Source organism: Carettochelys insculpta, chromosome 3, assembly GCF_033958435.1.
Source record: "Carettochelys insculpta isolate YL-2023 chromosome 3, ASM3395843v1, whole genome shotgun sequence".
Lineage (NCBI taxonomy): Eukaryota > Metazoa > Chordata > Testudines > Carettochelyidae > Carettochelys > Carettochelys insculpta.
This window is the reverse complement of record NC_134139.1, coordinates 211,434,252-211,456,149: the sequence shown is the minus strand read 5'-3', so window position 1 is coordinate 211,456,149 and position 21,898 is coordinate 211,434,252. Positions and strand designations below refer to the sequence as shown.

The 21,898-nt window shown below is 53.3% G+C and overlaps 1 protein-coding gene across 4 annotated transcripts in view; it reads left to right on the top strand.

Annotated features, from left to right (window-relative positions):
• Window positions 1-21,898, top strand: part of IFT172 (intraflagellar transport 172) — a 231,338-nt gene that overhangs the window by 118,522 nt on the left and 90,918 nt on the right. For all 4 annotated transcript variants that reach the window (XR_012645170.1, XM_074991603.1, XM_074991602.1 and 1 more), the window contains exons 25-33: window positions 14,131-14,275; window positions 14,352-14,441; window positions 15,112-15,209; window positions 17,809-17,944; window positions 18,032-18,148; window positions 18,542-18,684; window positions 19,186-19,279; window positions 19,516-19,580; window positions 19,740-19,920. Coding sequence is in view for 3 of the 4 variants with exons in the window: in XM_074991603.1 (XP_074847704.1) it covers window positions 14,131-14,275; window positions 14,352-14,441; window positions 15,112-15,209; window positions 17,809-17,944; window positions 18,032-18,148; window positions 18,542-18,684; window positions 19,186-19,279; window positions 19,516-19,580; window positions 19,740-19,920 (1,069 nt within the window). In the remaining variant the exon portion in view is untranslated. The remainder of the gene's footprint in view (window positions 1-14,130; window positions 14,276-14,351; window positions 14,442-15,111; window positions 15,210-17,808; window positions 17,945-18,031; window positions 18,149-18,541; window positions 18,685-19,185; window positions 19,280-19,515; window positions 19,581-19,739; window positions 19,921-21,898) is intronic.

Genomic DNA, 21,898 nt, shown 5'->3' with positions numbered 1-21,898 from the left:
TCTGACACACACACAGCTCTATCAGTGCCCAGAGCCCTCTGCTTCCCCAGCCCTGTTCTCTCTCTCACACACAGCTCTATCAGTGCCAGAGCCCTCTGCTTCCCCAGCCCTGTTCTCTCTCACACACAGCTCTATCAGTGCCAGAGCCCTCTGCTACCCAGCCCTGTTCTCTCTCTCACACACAGCTCTATCAGTGCCAGAGCCCTCTGCTTCCCCGGCCCTGTTCTCTCTCTGACACACACAGCTCTATCAGTGCGCAGAGCTCTCTGCTACCCAGCCCTGTTCTCTCTCTCACATACAGCTCTGTCAGTGCCAGAGCCCTCTGCTACCCAGCCCTGTTCTCTCTCTCACACACAGCTCTATCAGTGCCAGAGCCCTCTGCTACCCCAACCCTGTTCTCTCTCTCACACACAGCTCTGTCAGTGCCAGAGCCCTCTGCTACCCAGACCTGTTCTCTCTCACACACACAGCTCTATCAGTGCCCAGAGCCCTCTGCTTCCCCGGCCCTGTTCTCTCTCACACACACAGCTCTATCGGTGCCAGAGCCCTCTGCTTCCCCGACCCTGTTCTCTCTCTCTCACACAGCTCTATCAGTGCCAGAGCCCTCTGCGACCCCAGCCCTGTTCTCTCTCTCACACACACAGCTCTATCAGTGCCAGAGCCCTCTGCGACCCCAACCCTGTTCTCTCTCTCACACACACACAGCTCTATCAGTGCCCAGAGCCCTCTGCTTCCCCAACCCTGTTCTCTCTCTCACACACACACAGCTCTGTCAGTGCCAGAGCCCTCTGCTACCCCAGCCCTGTTCTCTCGCTCACACACACAGCTCTATCAGTGCCAGAGCCCTCTGCTACCCCAACCCTGTTCTCTCTCTCACACACACAGCTCTATCAGTGCCAGAGCCCTCTGCTACCTCAGCCCTGTTCTCTCTCACACACAGCTCTATCAGTGCCAGAGCCCTCTGCTACCCCAGCCCTGTTCTCTCTCTCACACAGCTCTATCAGTGCCAGAGCCCTCTGCTACCTCAGCCCTGTTCTCTCTCACACACAGCTCTATCAGTGCCAGAGCCCTCTGCTACCCCAGCCCTGTTCTCTCTCTCACACAGCTCTATCAGTGCCAGAGCCCTCTGCTTCCCCAGCCCTGTTCTCTCTCACACACACAGCTCTATCAGTGCCAGAGCCCTCTGCTTCCCCGGCCCTGTTCTCTCTCTGACACACACAGCTCTGTCAGTGCCCAGAGCCCTCTGCTACCTCAGCCTTGTTCTCTCTCTGACACACACAGCTCTATCAGTGCGCAGAGCTCTCTGCTACCCAGCCCTGTTCTCTCTCTCACATACAGCTCTGTCAGTGCCAGAGCCCTCTGCTACCCAGCCCTGTTCTCTCTCTCACACACACAGCTCTATCAGTGCCAGAGCCCTCTGCTACCCCAGCCCTGTTCTCTCTCTCACACACAGCTCTATCAGTGCCAGAGCCCTCTGCTTCCCCAGCCCTGTTCTCTCTCACATACACACAGCTCTATCAGTGCCCAGAGCCCTCTGCTACCCAGCCCTGTTCTCTCTCTGACACACACACAGCTCTATCAGTGCCCAGAGCCCTCTGCTTCCCCAGCCCTGTTCTCTCTCTCACACACAGCTCTGTCAGTGCCAGAGCCCTCTGCTTCCCCAGCCCTGTTCTCTCTCTCACACACAGCTCTGTCAGTGCCAGAGCCCTCTGCTACCCCAACCCTGTTCTCTCACACACACACACAGCTCTTTCAGTGCCAGAGCCCTCTGCTTCCCCAGCCCTGTTCTCTCTCTCACACACAGCTCTGTCAGTGCCAGAGCCCTCTGCTACCCCAACCCTGTTCTCTCACACACGCACACAGCTCTTTCAGTGCCAGAGCCCTCTGCTTCCCCAGCCCTGTTCTCTCTCTCTCACACACAGCTCTGTCAGTGCCAGAGCCCTCTGCTTCCCCGGCCCTGTTCTCTCTCTAACACACACAGCTCTGTCAGTGCCCAGAGCCCTCTGCTTCCCCGGCCCTGTTCTCTCTCACACACACAGCTCTATCGGTGCCAGAGCCCTCTGCTTCCCCGACCCTGTTCTCTCTCACACACACAGCTCTATCAGTGCCAGAGCCCTCTGCTACCCCAGCCCTGTTCTCTCTCACACAGCTCTATCAGTGCCCAGAGCCCTCTGCTACCCCAGCCCTGTTCTCTCTCTCACACACAGCTCTATCAGTGCCCAGAGCCCTCTGCTACCCCGGCCCTGTTCTCTCTCACACACACAGCTCTATCAGTGCCAGAGCCCTCTGCTACCCCGGCCCTGTTCTCTCTCTCACACACAGCTCTATCAGTGCCAGAGCCCTCTGCTACCCCAGCCCTGTTCTCTCACACACACACACAGCTCTTTCAGTGCCAGAGCCCTCTGTTTCCCTAGCCCTGTTCTCTCTCTCCCACACACAGCTCTATCAGTGCCCAGAGCCCTCTGCTTCCCCGGCCCTGTTCTCTCTCACACACACAGCTCTATCGGTGCCAGAGCCCTCTGCTTCCCCGGCCCTGTTCTCTCTCTCACACACACACAGCTCTATCAGTGCCAGAGCCCTCTGCTTCCCCAGCCCTGTTCTCTCTCACACACACAGCTCTATCAGTGCCAGAGCCCTCTGCTTCCCCGACCCTGTTCTCTCTCACACACAGCTCTATCAGTGCTAGAGCCCTCTGCTTCCCCGACCCTGTTCTCTCTCACACACACACAGCTCTATCAGTGCCAGAGCCCTCTGCTACCCAGACCTGTTCTCTCTCTCACACACAGCTCTATCAGTGCCAGAGCCCTCTGCTACCCAGACCTGTTCTCTCTCACACACAGCTCTATCAGTGCCCAGAGCCCTCTGCTACCTCAGCCCTGTTCTCTCTCACACACAGCTCTATCAGTGCCAGAGCCCTCTGCTACCCCAGCCCTGTTCTCTCTCACACAGCTCTATCAGTGCCCAGAGCCCTCTGGTACCCCAGCCCTGTTCTCTCTCACAGACAGCTCTATCAGTGCCAGAGCCCTCTGCTTCCCCAGCCCTGTTCTCTCTCACACACACAGCTCTATCAGTGCCAGAGCCCTCTGCTACCCCAGCCCTGTTCTCTCTCTCACACACAGCTCTATCAGTGCCAGAGCCCTCTGCTACCCCAGCCCTGTTCTCTCTCACACACACAGCTCTATCTGTGCCAGAGCCCTCTGCTACCTCAGCCCTGTTCTCTCTCACACACACAGCTCTGTCAGTGCCAGAGCCCTCTGCTACCCCAGCCCTGTTCTCTCTCTGACACACACAGCTCTATCAGTGCCAGAGCCCTCTGCTACCCCAGCCCTGTTCTCTCTCTCACACACAGCTCTGTCAGTGCCAGAGCCCTCTGCTTCCCCAGCCCTGTTCTCTCTCACACACACACACAGCTCTATCAGTGCCCAGAGCCCTCTGCTACCCCAGCCCTGTTCTCTCTCTCACACACACAGCTCTATCAGTGCTAGAGCCCTCTGCTACCTCAGTCCTGTTCTCTCTCTCACACAGCTCTGTCAGTGCCAGAGCCCTCTGCTTCCCCGACCCTGTTCTCTCTCTCTCACACAGCTCTATCAGTGCCAGAGCCCTCTGCTACCCAGCCCTGTTCTCTCTCTCACACACAGCTCTGTCAGTGCCAGAGCGCTCTGCTACCCCAGCCCTGTTCTCTCTCACACACAGCTCTATCAGTGCCAGAGCCCTCTGCTACCCAGCCCTGTTCTCTCTCTCACACACAGCTCTATCAGTGCCAGAGCCCTCTGCTACCCCAACCCTGTTCTCTCTCTCACACACAGCTCTGTCAGTGCCAGAGCCCTCTGCTACCCAGACCTGTTCTCTCTCACACACACAGCTCTATCAGTGCCCAGAGCCCTCTGCTTCCCCGGCCCTGTTCTCTCTCACACACACAGCTCTATCGGTGCCAGAGCCCTCTGCTTCCCCGACCCTGTTCTCTCTCTCTGACACAGCTCTATCAGTGCCAGAGCCCTCTGCGACCCCAGCCCTGTTCTCTCTCTCACACACACAGCTCTGTCAGTGCCAGAGCCCTCTGCTACCCCAGCCCTGTTCTCTCTCACACACACAGCTCTATCAGTGCTAGAGCCCTCTGCTACCTCAGCCCTGTTCTCTCTCTCTCACACACAGCTCTATCAGTGCCAGAGCCCTCTGCTACCCAGCCCTGTTCTCTCTCTCACACACACAGCTCTATCAGTGCTAGAGCCCTCTGCTACCTCAGCCCTGTTCTCTCTCTCACACACACAGCTCTATCAGTGCCAGAGCCCTCTGCTACCCAGCCCTGTTCTCTCTCTCTCACACACAGCTCTGTCAGTGCCAGAGCCCTCTGCTACCCAGACCTGTTCTCTCTCTCTCACACACAGCTCTGTCAGTGCCAGAGCCCTCTGGTACCCCGGCCCTGTTCTCTCTCACACACACAGCTCTATCGGTGCCAGAGCCCTCTGCTACCCAGACCTGTTCTCTCTCACACACACAGCTCTATCAGTGCCCAGAGCCCTCTGCTTCCCCGGCCCTGTTCTCTCTCACACACACAGCTCTATCGGTGCCAGAGCCCTCTGCTTCCCCGACCCTGTTCTCTCTCTCACACACACAGCTCTATCAGTGCCAGAGCCCTCTGCTACCCCAACCCTGTTCTCTCTCTCTCACACACAGCTCTATCAGTGCCAGAGCCCTCTGCTACCCCAACCCTGTTCTCTCTCTCACACACACAGCTCTATCAGTGCCAGAGCCCTCTGCTACCCCAGCCCTGTTCTCTCTCACACACAGCTCTGTCAGTGCCCAGAGCCCTCTGCTGCCCCAGCCCTGTTCTCTCTCACACACACAGCTCTATCAGTGCCAGAGCCCTCTGCTACCCCAACCCTGTTCTCTCTCTCACACACACAGCTCTATCAGTGCCAGAGCCCTCTGCTACCCCAGCCCTGTTCTCTCTCACACACACAGCTCTATCAGTGCCAGAGCCCTCTGCTTCCCCAGCCCTGTTCTCTCTCACACACACAGCTCTATCAGTGCCAGAGACCTCTGCTACCCCAGCCCTGTTCTCTCTCTTACACACACAGCTCTATCAGTGCCAGAACCCTCTGCTACCCCAACCCTGTTCTCTCTCTCACACACACAGCTCTATCAGTGCCAGAGCCCTCTGCTTCCCCAGCCCTGTTCTCTCTCACACACACAGCTCTATCAGTGCCAGAGCCCTCTGCTACCCCAACCCTGTTCTCTCTCTCACACACACAGCTCTATCAGTGCCAGAGCCCTCTGCTACCCCAGCCCTGTTCTCTCTCACACACAGCTCTATCAGTGCCAGAGCCCTCTGCTACCCCAGCCCTGTTCTCTCTCACACACACAGCTCTATCAGTGCCGGAGCCCTCTGCTTCCCCAGCCCTGTTCTCTCTCACACACACAGCTCTATCAGTGCCAGAGCCCTCTGCTTCCCCAGCCCTGTTCTCTCTCACACACACACAGCTCTATCAGTGCCAGAGCCCTCTGCTACCCCAACCCTGTTCTCTCTCTCACACACACAGCTCTATCAGTGCCAGAGCCCTCTGCTACCCCAACCCTGTTCTCTCTCTCACACACAGCTCTGTCAGTGCCAGAGCCCTCTGCTTCCCCAGCCCTGTTCTCTCTCTCTCACACACAGCTCTATCAGTGCCCAGAGCCCTCTGCTACCCCGGCCCTGTTCTCTCTCACACACACAGCTCTATCAGTGCCAGAGCCCTCTGCTACCCCGGCCCTGTTCTCTCTCTCACACACAGCTCTATCAGTGCCAGAGCCCTCTGCTACCCCAGCCCTGTTCTCTCTCTCCCACACACAGCTCTATCGGTGCCAGAGCCCTCTGCTTCCCCGACCCTGTTCTCTCTCACACACACAGCTCTATCAGTGCCAGAGCCCTCTGCTTCCCCGGCCCTGTTCTCTCTCACACACACAGCTCTATCAGTGCCAGAGCCCTCTGCTTCCCCGACCCTGTTCTCTCTCACACACAGCTCTATCAGTGCTAGAGCCCTCTGCTTCCCCGACCCTGTTCTCTCTCACACACACACAGCTCTATCAGTGCCAGAGCCCTCTGCTACCCAGACCTGTTCTCTCTCTCACACACAGCTCTATCAGTGCCAGAGCCCTCTGCTACCCAGACCTGTTCTCTCTCACACACAGCTCTATCAGTGCCCAGAGCCCTCTGCTACCTCAGCCCTGTCCTCTCTCACACACACACAGCTCTATCAGTGCTAGAGCCCTCTGCTACCCAGACCTGTTCTCTCTCACACACAGCTCTGTCAGTGCCCAGAGCCCTCTTCTACCTCAGCCCTGTTCTCTCTCACACACAGCTCTATCAGTGCCAGAGCCCTCTGCTACCCCAGCCCTGTTCTCTCTCACACAGCTCTATCAGTGCCCAGAGCCCTCTGGTACCCCAGCCCTGTTCTCTCTCACACACAGCTCTATCAGTGCCAGAGCCCTCTGCTTCCCCGACCCTGTTCTCTCTCTCACACACAGCTCTGTCAGTGCCAAAGCCCTCTGCTACCCCAGCCCTGTTCTCTCTCTCTCACACACAGCTCTGTCAGTGCCAGAGCCCTCTGCTACCTCAGCCCTGTTCTCTCTCTCACACACAGCTCTATCAGTGCCAGAGCCCTCTGCTACCCCAACCCTGTTCTCTCTCACACACACAGCTCTCAGTGCCAGAGCCCTCTGGTACCCCAGCCCTGTTCTCTCTCACACACACAGCTCTATCAGTGCCAGAGCCCTCTGCTACCCCAGCCCTGTTCTCTCTCACACACACAGCTCTATCAGTGCCAGAGCCCTCTGCTACCCCAGCCCTGTTCTCTCTCTCACACACACAGCTCTCAGTGCCAGAGCCCTCTGCTACCCCAGCCCTGTTCTCTCTCTCACACACAGCTGTATCAGTGCGCAGAGCCCTCTGCTACCCAGCCCTGTTCTCTCTCTCACACACACAGCTCTATCAGTGCCAGAGCCCTCTGCTACCCCAACCCTGTTCTCTCTCTCACACACAGCTCTGTCAGTGCCAGAGCCCTCTGCTACCCCAGCCCTGTTCTCTCTCTCACACACAGCTGTATCAGTGCGCAGAGCCCTCTGCTACCCAGCCCTGTTCTCTCTCTCACACACACAGCTCTATCAGTGCCAGAGCCCTCTGCTACCCCAGCCCTGTTCTCTCTCTCACACACAGCTCTATCAGTGCCAGAGCCCTCTGCTACCCCAGCCCTGTTCTCTCTCTCACACAGCGCTGTCAGTGCCTAGAGCCATTTGCTACCCCAGCCTGGCATACTAATCATACCATACCACATGTATGACGGTAGACTTTTGGCTACAATTTCAGAGAGGAGCCATGTTAGTCTCGCTCAGCAAAAACAATGAGTTCTGTGGCACCTGAAAGACTTAAAAAAATATTTGGGCATCAGCTTTTCTAGATTTTGGGTCCCCAGAGCTTGTGTGGGGCCATTTTTTCTTCAAGTGGTTGCTCGCGTGCATTCGAAACGGGTTGTGTGCTGGGGCATGCTCAGTTGCCGGAAAAGTTTTTGTCCTAGCTAGTAGCCATTGGGTCAGAGTGGTACCCCCTGTAGTGGTGCTGATATGGTAGGCTATATATACATCACCCAATCCACCCTGCTCATTTCCTTCTTACCGCACTGTTGGTTGCTGGCGCTCCCTACTTGTCGTAGTTTTCTTACTGGTAGCCTGTGTAAATAGTTTGTTTAGTTCAATTAAGTGAAAATAGTTTTTAGTTTAGTTAAGTAGTCAGTCATCCAGTGACTGAGATGGGCATTTTGTATCCCTCTCTGCGCTTCAGCGCAGGGGATGCTTGGATCCCTGGGCTTCCAGAAGTGATTGGAGTGTGGCAAGTGTATGCTCAAGTGCATCCCATGTGCCACATGCCTCCATTGTTTGGGTTAAGGCCATCTAGGAAATCACTGTGTGATTTGTAGGTCTTTTAAACCTAGAACTCTAATAGATAGAGCACAGAGACTTAAAGTTCTCCTGATGGAGGTGACATTTTCCCTTGGGGGACTCAGTGTGGCCTCTTCAGTGCAGAGTGTGCCAGCACCACCACCTTCTTCAGAGCAGTCTGAAGAAGCCAGGTGCTGTGAGGTAGGGCCCAGTGTCCACTGTGCCAGAGAGCATAAATGTCAATCCCTGGTGCTGAAGAAAAAAAAGAAAAGGTGGAGAGCCTAAATGTCAGGAGGCACCTCAGGTGCCAGCTCTGCAGCGCACAGGGCACGGCCCAGAAGCACATGCGTCGATGCCAGTGAGAGTCTGGGACCTCACCTCTCTGATTTTCCCTCGATGCCGAAGGCGTTTACAGTGGCACAGGAACCTTGTTGCAGAACCTTGCACTGTCTGCTTCGCCGGTAACTGAGGGAACCAGAGTCCAGTCGGTACAGGGACTGCAGGGGGTTCCCACTCTCTCTCTGGTCCCGGTGGCCTCGCTGCTGAGCCAACCCGTGACCAGGTTGCATCAGCACCGGCTCTGACAACAGTGGTCCAAGATCAGCTTCATCTCCCTCTGGCTCCTGGGGTAGTGTTGACCTGGCTGGCTCTGGCAGCACCAGTGCAGGCACGAACCCACCAACCTCCTTTCCAGGACTTGGGTCCCAGAACATTGCCCTGGTTGTTGGCATCGGACATCTCAGCTTTGGAGTCAGAGTGGTGGTATTTCGGTTCCAGACAAAGCCACAGCACCTGGTCAGCATCACACCGTAGCAGGCACAGCCACAATAGTCGGCACTCGGACAGTGCCAGGTGATCATCGGCCAAACATGGGGGTTCACAATGGCCCTTTTGGACCCCTTGGACCTATCACAAACAACAAGGGCAACTCCCAGGACAGCCTAGCAGCACCCTTGGTGGGGCCTTCCCAGGAGCTCCCCCAGTGCCTTGGTTGGCGTGTCGGCATCACTAGGGGCACTGCCACGGAACCAAGCTCAGGACCCCTTGTTTGCAGCAGCTTTGGCGCTGTCCAACTCCCAAGCCACAACTCCACTGCTGCAGGCACCAATACCAGCTTCAGCGGTCTGGGCACTACCTGTTTCAGCATTGAGTACTGTTCCCATCAGCACCCACTGGTCAGGTGCAGAGTCAGGCACCCTTAACTCAAATGGCAGTTCAGGCACCCTGACCCCGGTGCCTGCTGGACTACTGCCACCTTTAAGTGCTGAGCACCAGGCTCCTCAGACTCTGCAAGGACCCCAGGCAGGAACCTCAGGCCCTCCCCCCTTAGTGTCGCAGGATAACCTACTAGGCATCTCTTCTTCCTCCTAACCTGAAGAGACAGTGGCAGGGTCATTGGTGTCCCAGGTTTTAGATGATGGCCAAGCATTCCAGCAGCTCCTCCTCCGGGTGGCCCAAGGGTTTGAGGTTCAGGCAGAGGAGATCCAGGATGACATTGATCTGATTACGGATATCCTGTCTTCCCCAGCTCCTGCGAGTGTGGCTTTGTCTCTGATTATAACCATAGCCAGTACAGGTAAAGCAGTTTGGCGGAGCCTGACCTTGCCAACATCACATAAAAACAACACCCTTATTTTGTCCGCTGTCAGGGTAATGAACACCTTTTTACTCACCCTCCTCTATATTCCCTTGTGGTGGATGCTGTAAACCAGAGGGAAAGACAGGGTTTTCTGGGACCCTCACCATGGAACAGAGAGGCTAAATGTTTAGATCTTTATGGCAGAAAGGTTTATTCTACAGAGGGTTTACAATTAAGAATTGCTAACCAGCAAGCTTTGGTTAGTAGGTATGTGTATAACGCAGCCACCTCCTGTCTAAATTTTTCCAACTAGTCCCACTGGACGCTAAACCTGAATTTACGGCCATGGTCAAGGAGAGCAAACCTATTTCAAAAGCAGCGCGCCAGTTGGCATTAGATGCTGTGGACACGGCCATCCGAGTCATGGCCTCAGGAGCTGCAGTGCACAGAGGGGCCTGCTACAAGTCTCTGACCTTCCCTATGAGGTTTAACAAACAATTTTTCAGAAAATACTGATAAACAGTTGCATAGCCTAAAGGACCCAAGGGCCACTCTACACTCCCTGGTGTTTCATACACCCACAACCCAACATAGACATTTTACTCCCTGCCCACTCACCAGACAGTTCCCCCAACACCAAAGGGACCAAAGTAGGTGGAGGAGCCATAATGGCAGAAGGCGCTCGAACCAACAAGGCCAAGGACAAGACCACGTGAAGCCTCTGCCAGGCTCTAAGCAGGCATTTTTGATGTTTTGGTCAAGAGCACTTACTGATGGAGAGACGAAGCTCACAGATAGAAGAGCATCTAACGGGTGAGCAGGTGGGGTTCAGGAAGGATGGAAGTACCACACAGCAGATATTGGCACTAAGATTGATAGCAGAGAAAGCTCGATGAAAGAACAAGAACATTTACACTTGCTTCATCAATTTGCAGAAGACATTTGACAGTAAAGATCAGAAAGTGACTTGGGCGGTGTTGAAGTCATACAGAATGGATAGCAGACTGATGCAGTTGTTGAAGGATATCAGTGAAAATGCTGAGGCAGTGGTGAGAATGCGTGGAGAATTGGGAAGTTGGTTTAGAACGAGTAGAGGTATGAGACAAGGAGATCTGATATTGCGCAGTATCTTCATTACACATCTAGAGAGAGCGATAGACAAGATCAAGGAGGAGGTAGAAGGGGTATCTTTGCATGGGATAAGAATTAACAACTTGAGGTTTGTGGATGATATAGTTATCATTGAGGAAGATGAGAAGAAGCTAGCGAAAATGGTGCAGGTGCTAAAAGAGGAAGAGAAGCAGGATGGACTGATTATGAACTTTGATAAAACAAAAACAATAGTATTTGGAAATAGGAAGGAAGATTAGTGTAGATGGGATTGAACTAGAGAACATAAATAAGTTCATGTATGTGGGGGCAACATAAGGTATGATCTAGAGTGACTAAGGAAATAGCAACTAGAACAGTGAAAGCAAGAGTGAGTTTGAAGGTGATGGATAAGATCTGGAAAAGCAAAGTGATTAGCTTAGAAACAAAGCTGAGCATCTTGAAAAGGTGTGTATTCAGTAGCATGTTGTACAGATGTGCGACGTGGGTGATAGTGAAAGATTTGAAGAGAAGAATGTTGGCGCTCGAGAGGAGTTGTTATAGAAAGATCCTGAGAATAGGATGGATGCAGAAGGTCACCAGTGAGGAATTATATAGAAAGATACAGCTGAAAGAGAACTTACTGCAGAAGGTTATACAACGGAAGCTACAACTGCTTGGACATATTTGCAGAATGAGCAACGAATGAATAATCAAGACTGATATTCAGCATAATGGACGGTTCGAATAGGAGAGGCAGACCCCACAGAGAATGGGTAGATGACATATTAGATTGGTGTATAGCTTGTTGACAGAAACTAAGCCACTCTGCACTGGACAGGGAAAGATGGAAGGAAATAGTGAGAGAGGCATCAGACACCAATGGGTGCTGAGCCCATGGTTGTTGATGTTGATGATGATCGAGAGCACCGTACCGATCCCCGACGAAGTGCCAGCACATCCCTTGTTTTCCTTCTGCCTGTCCCCTTTCTACCCAGCTTAGTGCCGTATAACATCAAATCAGTGGGCCCTGTGCATGGTGGGAAGAGGATACACCATCCAGTTTGCCTCGTAGCTCCCTTCCCATCCTCCGCCCCGCTCCCTCTTCAGGGACCCCTCACACGAGAGCCTGCTCAAGCAAGAGCTTCTATGCCTCCTCTAACTGAGGGCTATAGAGGAGGTCCTGTGTCAGTTCTGGAGACAGGGGTTCTGTTCCCATTATTTCCTAATTACGAAATCCAAAGAGGGGGTTGTGGCAGATCAGGGACCTTCAAAATCTGAAAAAGTTCATAACACATGTAAGGTTCCACATGTTGTCCCTGGGCCTCACTATTCCATTGCTTGAGCCAGGGGATTGGTTCGCTGCTCTCAACTTATAGGACCCCTATCTTCACATGGCGATTTATCCCCCTCGCAGGAGGTTTCTGAGGTTCACAGTAAATGGCAGACACTGCCAATTCACAGTCCTCCTGTTCAGCTGTCCACTGCCCCAAGGGTCTTTACCAAATGCATGGTGGTGGTAGCGACCTTCCTGTGGCAGCAGGGAGGTCAACTGTACCTGTATCTGGACGATTGGTTGGCCAAAAGGAACTCTCAGACCAAAGTGCAACAACGTGTACAGTTAATCCATTGGACATTCGACAGTCTCAGTCTGCTGGTCAAGGGGAGAAAATCAGTTTTGGTCCCAACACAAATGGAGTTCATGGGGGGCCTCTTAGACTCGGTGAGAGCCAGGGCCTTCCTGCCAGACAGCAGGGTTCAAGCTATAGCGGGCATCATACGCAACATCCCCAGGTTCTCCACCAGGACAGCCAGCTGCTGCGTGAGACTGCTGGGCCGCATGGTGGCTTGTACGTTTGTCGTCCAGTTCGCCAGGCTCTGAATGCACCCCCTTCAGCTATGGCTCAACTTGGTGTACTGACCTGTCAGAGACAGCATAGACGTGGTGGTAATGATACCCCCTCAGATTTTATCTACCCTCAGTTGGTGGCTGGATGCTCCAGCGGTTTGTGCAGGAGTACCCTTCATACGTCCCTAGCCTTTACTGTCCCAAGTAATGGATGTCTTGGACTATGCCACTTAAGCCAGAAAGGGTTGTCCCTGTCCTCTATTAGGGTTCATTTGACAGCCATTTCAGCCTTTCACCCCAGTGCCAGGATTCCCTCAGTCTTCTCAGACCCTGTCATTAAGAGATTCTTGAGGGGCTTGGAGAGAGTCAGGCCACAGATGAGGGTTCATCTGACCATTTGGTACCTTAACCTGGTACCAGCTTTGAGGGGGCCCCCTTTGAACCCCTTGCTTCCTGTTCTCTGCTGTTTCTAAGTTACCAAACTGGCCGTCACGTCAGCTAGGAGGGTATCAGAGTTAAGGGCCCTGACGGTGGACCCACTCTGTATTATATTCCACAAGGACAAGGCTAGACTGAGACCCCATCTGGCATTCTTACCAACGGTGGTCTCCTCTTTCCACATCAACCAAGAGATTTCCTTACTATTTTTTTTTTACCTGAAACCTCATGCCTCCCCAAGAGAAGAGAGTTTATGTATGTTAGATGTCCGAAGGGCTCTGGGCTTCTATATGGACAGGACCAAGCCATTCAAAAAGTCGCAGCAGCTTTTTGTTGCAGTGGCAGATAGAATGAAAGGCCTTCCAGGTTTCTCCCAGCATATTTCTTCCTGGATAGTGGCTTGCATTAAGGAATGCTTCCAGTTGGTGGGGGTCCCCGCTCCCTGGTCAGGGCGCACTCTACAAGAGTAAAAGCATCTTCCGCAACGTTCTTGACCCAAGTTCCTATCCAGGACATCTGCACAGCAGCTAGCTGGTCCTCAGTACAGACATTCACAGCTCACTATGTACTAACGCAGCAGTCTCGAGAGGATGCTGCAGTGAGCAGGGCTGTTCTACAATCATTCTGGGGCTACGACCCCACTTCCTAGGCATTAGCTTGTATTAACCTAGTTTGGAATGCACATAAGCAGTCACTCAAAGCACAATGGACAGTTACTTGTTCCATAACTGGTGTTCTTCGAGATGTGTTGCTTATGTCCATTCCAAAACCCACCCACCTTCCCCTTTGATGGATTAGATGGCAAGAAGGAACTTAGTTGGGGGAGAGATGGGCAGTGCATGTATAAGGCACCATATCGACGCCACTCCAAGGCGCGCCGCTCTGACCCAATGGCTACCAGCTAGGGCCAAAAGTTTTCCAGCAACTAGGCATGTGCCAGTGCACACCCAGTTTGGAATGGACGTGAGCAACACATCTCAAACAACACCAGTTACAGAACAGGGCACTGTCTTTTTTCTAAGGTGCATGTGGGCTCTCTGCTCCATGTGCCAGGTGCCCCCTTCCCCTCCTTGCTAGCTGTTCTCCTTGACCCTCCTTGCTCTCCACTGTCTTGTCTATGTGTAGACACCCAGGCAGGTGACCTGAGCAGGGAGGCAGCTTCATTGTCTGCTCAGAAAGGTCCCAGCCTTGTGGCCTATGCCTGGAGTGAGCAGAGCTCAGACAGACCTGGTCTGCAAATACTGTCTGCCACCTCTGGTACTAGGTGCTCCATCAAGGCCATTGAGGCAGCCATTGGGGCCCGACAGTGGAAGAAAGCCATTTACATCCTGGATTCACAAGACAAACGGACAGCGGTTAAGTACTACCCCAAGATTGCCCAGCATTATGCAGCCTTGCAGGAGTACCAGGTAAGCTACTGGCTCTCAGCCCTTCCCAGTCCCAGCACGGGTGGAGATGACTCACTAGCTGTCCTCTTCCCCACAGATTGCAGAGGAGCTGTACATCAAAGGAGACCAACCCAAGGATGCTATTGACATGTATACACAGGCTGGGCTCTGGGAGCAGGCACACAAGGTGAGGCTAGAGGGGCGGAGAGGCTGAGTCTCCCGGGCCCTGTTCCCCACCTTCTAAAGCAGCGAATGTCTCTATACCCAGGAGACTATAATGCGCTAAGCTCAGTAGCCTGCAGACAGTGTTCGGTTCCCAAAAAGTCATTGCAGGCTGGAGCTGTGAGCTCCCATTCCCAAAACAAGGCAGGCCACTGCCGTCTGCACCCTATTTATGTTTGTTTCCCTCCCTCCATTTCCCTCTCTGGTATGAAGAAAAGCACTTCTCGTAAGGGCTTTGCAATCCCTGGGCTCTGCCCTGCTCTCATTTTGCTGGATAACAAAGCACCCTCCCACAGTTATGTTGTAAGTGCAATTTTACTACTCCTGGGGGTGGGGTGCTGGTATCTGCCCATAGACCATCCAAAATGGAGACCCGAGAGATTGACCATGTGCAGACTGCTGAATGGGTACCTGGAATCAGTGATTAAGGCTTCTGAGCTGATCCTATCAAACACCCAGTAGATATTCCCTGGGGGAATGGCTGGATTGATACTCCTTGGCTCGCCTCATTGGCTCAGCTGGGAGCTATAGAAGAACTATGAGAGCATTAGGTGTCTCTCCTCAAACTCCCATCATCCCCTTTACGCTGAGGTTGCTGGGTAGAGAGCTGAAACCTGCCTTGCATCTTCCTGCAGCTGGCGACCAAGTGCATGAGACAGGAAGACGTGTCTGTGCTTTACATCACCCAGGCTCAAGAGATGGAGAAGCAGGGCAAATACAAAGAAGCAGAGAGGTGACTGTTTGCCTGGACACCAAGGGTGGGGGTCTAGGGCTTGGTAACAACAGCTGGTGAGACTTGGAGCAGGATAGGGCTGAGACTCTCCAGTATCCAATCCCCAGCCAGGACTACCAAGATTGTGCCATAAGGAGTCTTGCTGTGGGGTAGGTTTTAAGGTGGGAGGACAAAAGATCTTTCCTGGGACTGGAGGGGCTGAGGGTGGGGAATAGAAACCCTGCCAGGTCACACAACATTGCTTAGACATGTAGTTCTCTCCCTCCAGAATGTGGGGCCTTTCAGCCACCTCACCTGCTTCTATAGCACCAGGCAACCTGGTCATGCTGCCATGGTCCTTCCTTGTTCCCAGCCACAGGAGGCCAGTAGCAGGATAGGCAGCTTCCATTACAAACTCTGGCCTGGGTGTTCCCCTATTGTCACTTTTAACTATTCACTGCCCAGTTCTGAGCCACACTGCTGCCACTCCCCGTTTCTGGGGAGAGCCAAGAAAGCAGTGCGTGCCCCCCCCCAGGGCAAGTATGGAATATTTTCAATGCAGGGGGTGAATGCACAGGCCTTGACATGTGTCCAGGTGATGCGGTTACTTTTTCTGAGTAACTTTATTCCATTTTTCTTCTCTGCAATAGAAAATGGGATTTTTCTGGATTTTGTCCCCAAAACTGGGGGCGGGGGGGGTGCGTCTACACTAGCTGGGTACTTCGAAGTAGCTGGCACAATGTCTAAATAGTATGCGTCACGCCTACACGCACCGTGCACTATTTCAACATTGAGATTGGCGTTAGGCAGCGAGATGTCGAAAACACTGTTCCTATCCGAAGATGGGAATAGCGCCCTACTTCGATGTTTAACGTCGAAGTAGGGCATGTGTAGACGATCCACATCCCGCTACGTCGAAATAGTGGGGTCCTCCATGGTGGCCATCAGCTAAGGGGTTGAGAGACGCTCTGTCCAGCCCCTGCGGGGCTCTATGGTTGCTGCATGCAGCAGCCCTTAGCCCAGGGCTTCTGGCGGCTGCTGCTGCTGCTGCTGGGGGTCCATGCTGCGTGCACAGGGTCTGCAACCGGTGGTTGGCTCTGTGGATCTCGTGCTGTGCAGGCCGAGTGTGTCTAGGAGGCGCCCTTTAAGGGAGCGGCTTGGGGCTTTGCTGGCCCCTTATTTCGACGGGGAGCACTTGTGTGTGTGGACGCTCCGCATTTCCTTCTGGGGTGGCTCCTTTCGACGTTCTCCGTCGCTACTTTGACATTGAATGTCGATGGCACCAGTCCTAGAGGATGTGTAGACAATACGCATTGAAGTAGCCTATTTCGATGTTCTTATGTCGAAATACGCTACTTCGATGTAGTGTGCTAGTGTAGACGTAGCTGGGGAGGGATAGCTCAGTGGTTTGAGCATTGGCCTGCTGAGCTCAGTCCTTGAGGGGGCCATTAGGGATGAGAGGCAAATAGAAAAAAGAGGAGAAAAAAAAGGGATGGTGCTTGGTCCTGCCAAGAGGGCAGGAGACTGGACTTGATGACCTCCTGAGGTTCGTTCCAGTTCTATGAGATGTGTATCTCCATATTTATTTTGTTTGTTTGTTTGTTTGTTTATTTATGTAACAAGTCTCCTTTCCTGCTGTTGGATCTGTCAGAAACACCTCACCTCTTTCACCTGTTTCTGTGAAGGAAATGAGCAGGGGCCAGAGGCTGCCTGATTGATTTCTGGGTACATGAGAGAGAGGCCATAAGGTCACTCAGCCATGATTCCTGTGGTTAGAGAATTCTGCAGGACAGCACCTCGCCACTGGCAACCTCCAGCTGAAACTCCAGGCAGAATTCTTATAGGCAGAGCTGTTGTGGTTTATGCATCTGTTTGCACATGGGCAGAGAGCAGCTGGAATAAATCCAGTGGGTGGCTCAGGAGAGTGGTCGGGGCATTGTTCCTCCAGTGAATGCCAGCTTCTGTCTGATCCCAGCTTGAGTGAGCTATTTAGCTGTGGGACTGGGAACACAAGGCTTTTCTCCTTTTTGAGCCCTGGCTCTGGTCAGTCCTGGGACAGGACTATGCCAGGAGCAGGGGAAATGGGGTACCAGGCCATTTCTGTGTAAGTCACCAGGTCCAAGCAATCCCAGGTTAGGAATGGCGTAAGCTCCTTAGTGTCCGAAGTGAAATGAGCTGGGGTCTACATCACCAAGCCATCAACTACTGGTATTGCTGGCAGCTTCTGACAGATTGGAAGAAACAGGATGGGAAGGTGGCCCTGCCACTGTCCTTGAGGGTAGGTTACACAGAGGCAGCTGTCTCCACAACACTCAGTTCTAGACATTTTGACAATATGACATGCCTGGCACCAGTCTGTGCCTGATGAGTACTCAGCCCATACCTTGCGCCGGCTGGCCTTGGAGCAGATGGCTTCTTGGGCCCAGACCAGCAGTAGAATCTGTACCTGACTTGCCTGTGCCCAAAAAGAGTCTGTGCCTGCCCTGCCTGCATCCCTGCCCCATCCTGGCTGATAGCACAGTCTGCCCCTGTGGCCTGGGCCGGTGGCAGTGTGATCTGCTTCTGTGTCCTGGTTCTGGCCCAGTGCTAGTCTCAACATTTTCCATGCTTGTGTTCTCAGGCTGTATATCACGGTGGAGGAACCTGATCTAGCCATTACCATGTATAAAAAGTGTAAGATGTATGATGAGATGATTCGCCTGGTAGCAAAATACCACAAGGACTTGCTGAGTGACACACACCTGCACCTGGGGAAGGTAAAACACATGGGACTCTGGGCAAAGATCTTCTATCCAAACAGAGGGGGCTAGTGACTCTTGTTAACAGGCTCCTTCCTATTGTAGGAACTGGAGACAGAGGGCCGCTTGCAGGAGGCTGAGTACCACTACCTGGAAGCCAAGGACTGGAAGGCCACAGTGAATATGTACAGAGTGAATGACAAGTGGGAGGAAGCATACAGGGTAACAGCAGCTCTTTAACCCAGAGGACAGGCCATGGCATCTGCAGGTTCCAGTGTACATGTAGCTGCAGAGTTCTGGAAGCACTGCTAGTCCTAGCATGCACTGCTTCTCCGCTGCTCTGAACGTAGGCGGAGTATGGTGTGAATGAGGAGCTTGGGTCAGGGTGGAGCATTGCATGCTGGGACCCCTGTTAGCTGCCTTCTTGGGTGAGCAATGCTGAGGAGTTAGGGAGGCTCTGCACTCCTTCCTCTGTGGGTCCTTGCCTCATTCTCAACAGGTTGCAGGAAGGGCATAATTTGGGGCAGGGTCTCTCAGGAAATAACATACTGTGTTGGGGAGCTAGGAGTCCCTTGGGGGATCAACAGGTCCTTCAGCTCTTTTTGCTTTGGACAGGTAGCTAAGGCCCACGGGGGCGCCAATTCCTACAAGCATGTGGCCTATCTGTGGGCAAAGAGCCTGGGAGGCGAAGCGGCCGTGAAACTCCTCAATAAGTTTGGGCTCTTGGAAATGGCTATTGACCATGCAGCAGACAATGGGTGAGTGTCCTGTAGCTAGGAGCTCGCCTCCTGTCCTCCCAGCACAGGGAGAACAATGCTGGGCCTGGGGAAAGCCCTTCACTCACAACAGTTACAGGCCCTAGGATGGAAGCTCCAATTGTGTCCCATGGGGACAAAGGCAGAGCCGCATTTCCCATCCCTTGGGGGCTGGGAAGCAGATTTTCCCATCCTGGCTTGAAGGAGGTCATGGCTTTGCAGAGCTTCCAGCTTCAGGGACTGGGGTGGGGGTCAAGTCACAAGCAGCACAACAAGCTGCCAAATGCTGGGGCAGTCTCCTGTTGCGGTATCAGCAACTGCGCCTTTTCTCATCACAGCCAACTTCTGTGCGGAGCCCCAACCTAAGCTGTCCCTTCACATGCTTCACCCTGGGTTCTGCCTACCAGCACCGGCCCTCCCTTCCCATCTGCTATACTGCTCTCTCCAGATGGGGCACAACCAGCACCTAGCTTGGCTCACCTTTTCCCTTTCCTCTCATCACAGCGTCTTTGATTTTGCATTTGAACTGGCCCGTCTCTCAATGAAGCAGAAGACACATGAGATCCACTTCAAGTATGCCATGTTCCTGGAGGATGAGGTAGGAACCCGTGCCCTGCTCTGCACCCAGGCTGCAGCAGAGCGCTTGCCTTTGAACTACAAACTGATGATGTGCCTCCCTCAGGGCTACACCAAGCAGGTTCTTCCACCTTCCCTGGAAGTGGTGTGGCTGCTGTCTGGAGCCCTGCGCATGCATGGCTGCTCTGTAAAGCCCCTGGCTCGGGGCAAGGAACAGGAGGCCATTGTGCCTAATCAGACTGCTCTCCTCTGTCCTAGGGCAAGTTTGAAGAGGCTGAGGCAGAGTTCATTAAAGCTGGGAAGCCCAAGGAAGCTGTGCTAATGTGAGTGCCCACTGGAGAATGAAGCCAGGTTCTAGGAGAGGGGGCCTTGCTCTTCTGTCTGACCCTAGTCTGTCAGCTATTTTCTGTAGTGGATCTTGTGCTCTCCTGCTGTCCTCCTATCTGCTGCACCCAGTCTTGCATGTTTCATTGGCTCCCCAGGTTTGTCCACAACCAGAACTGGGATGCTGCCCAGCGTGTGGCTGAGGCTCATGACCCGGAGAGCGTGGCTGATGTGCTCGTAGGGCAGGCTCGCTTTGCCTTTGAGCAGAAGGAATTCCAGAAAGCAGAGGCCTTTCTCCTACGGGCCCAGCGTCCAGAGCTAGCTGTGAAATATTACAAGGTGGGTGTAGTCACTGGAGACATAGTTCAGTGTCTGGGTCAGGAACACCCCACACTCTTCCCCACAGAGGTCAGTGTCTGGGGAGGGAAACCCCCTCCACACCATCATCCTCCTTCAGGAGGCTCAGTGTCTGGATGGGGAACCTCCCACCCTCTGTGTCTCCTGCACAGCTCAGTGTCTGGGTCCAGAGTGACCCCCACTTCCTGTACAGAGCTCAGTATCTGGTTGGGCAACACACCCTCTGGGGTTTCCCTCCCTGAGAGTTCAGTGTCTGAGTCGAGAATCCCCCATTCTTCTTCAAGTGCTGTCCCTGTGGGAGCTCCACGGTAGGTGTTGGGCTCACCCAGCACTGCAGTACGGAGACCTTTTCTGAGCAGTATTGAGTGGCTCTGCGCATGTGCTGGTGCTGCGCGCGCCATTCACGCCACCAGGGACAGTGCACGCAGCCCCACTCACTCTTCAGTTCCTTCATCGTCACCCTTGGCTGCAGATGGAACATGGCTCTCTCCTCTCCCCGCAGATCTGTAGGTAGGAAATAGGCTGTAGTAGTTATTGGTTCTTATCTATAGTTGTACCTTTATAACACACTTATTTGAGTTATTTTTAAAAAAAGAGCGACGAGAAGGAGGGACCTTCCCTCCTCTTGTCAGTTTCACTCTCTCTGTTCACTGAGGTGACCAGTTTAAAGAAAAGAAAAGAAAAGAACTTGGAAGAACAGTGAAGAAAAACAGACAAACAACCTAAAGTACTAAAGAAAGAACACAAACATGTCTGTCATTTGGTTTTAAAAAGTGCTTTAAGTGCCGAAATCCTATGCCCACCTCTGAGGGGACCTCCAAATGTATACCGTGCCTCAGATAGGCACGTATCCCTCAGAAATGCTCTAACTGTAAGAGCTTAATAGCCAGAGCCAGGAAAGATTGGGAGCTAAGATTAAAAATGCTCCTGTTTGATAAAGCTCTTCAGCCACTGACAGTCACTGTCACCATCAGACAATGTCCCTTCTGTCAGGGACGCTCCCCCTCCTCCACTGGGGACTCAGGCACATTCAAAGCCTTCCCCTGTATGCTGCCTACCCAGGGTGAGCACAGGAGACAAACTCGGCACTTTTGACACAAAAAAGCCCAAGCCCCATTTCTGGCTCCAAATCTAAAAGCTGCTTCTCGGGAAAAGCAGCTCCAGTGCCCCCAGCACCAGCCCTGTCTGAAGTGACATTGCAGCCATTACTCACACCAGCAGACCCAGCAATGGCTGCCGTGCTAAACACGCAGTGGTGCCAGTTGAGACAGAGCTGTTACTGCTGCCAGAGCAACGTGCGGTGCCATGCTGCCACAAAACCAGGGGAACGAATCAAGACTTTGCTGTAGCAACAGTGCTCATCTGCAGCACCGCAGAAAGCTAGGGCTAAGACAAATAGAGTTCCCCCAGGGAACCATCGCCCTAGATCTTTAACTAGGTCACCATGGGAACATTACGTCACATTCCCCAGTGTACTCTACCACCACAGGTACATGGTGAGTGGCTGTCATTGTTACTGCAAGTCACTGAGGTACTTTTGTTCACCTTATTCTTATTCCTCTGCAGAGTACAGGGATCACTTGCTTACAAGGGCAGGTCAGTTTCACGGAGCCCTTCTATCACCACCTTCTCTAGGGCAAATAGATACCTTTGATTGTAGAAGCACCTTCTCATCACAACATTCATCCCTGAGTATCACATTGGCAGCTCATTATAATTACGACTGGCACCATCTTCATTATCTTCATGAACCTTACTATTCCAGGTCCTGATCTCACTGATCACCCTGCGACTACAGCCCTACAAGAAGTCACTTACAAACACCTTCTGCTGTACATCAGCACCAGCCATCTCCTCATTTTCCAGTTTCTCTACACAATGTTAAACAAATGGAATGACATGAAACCCACCTGCCAGACAATACTGAGTCACGACTTCCCCCGGACTTGCCAACAACTGA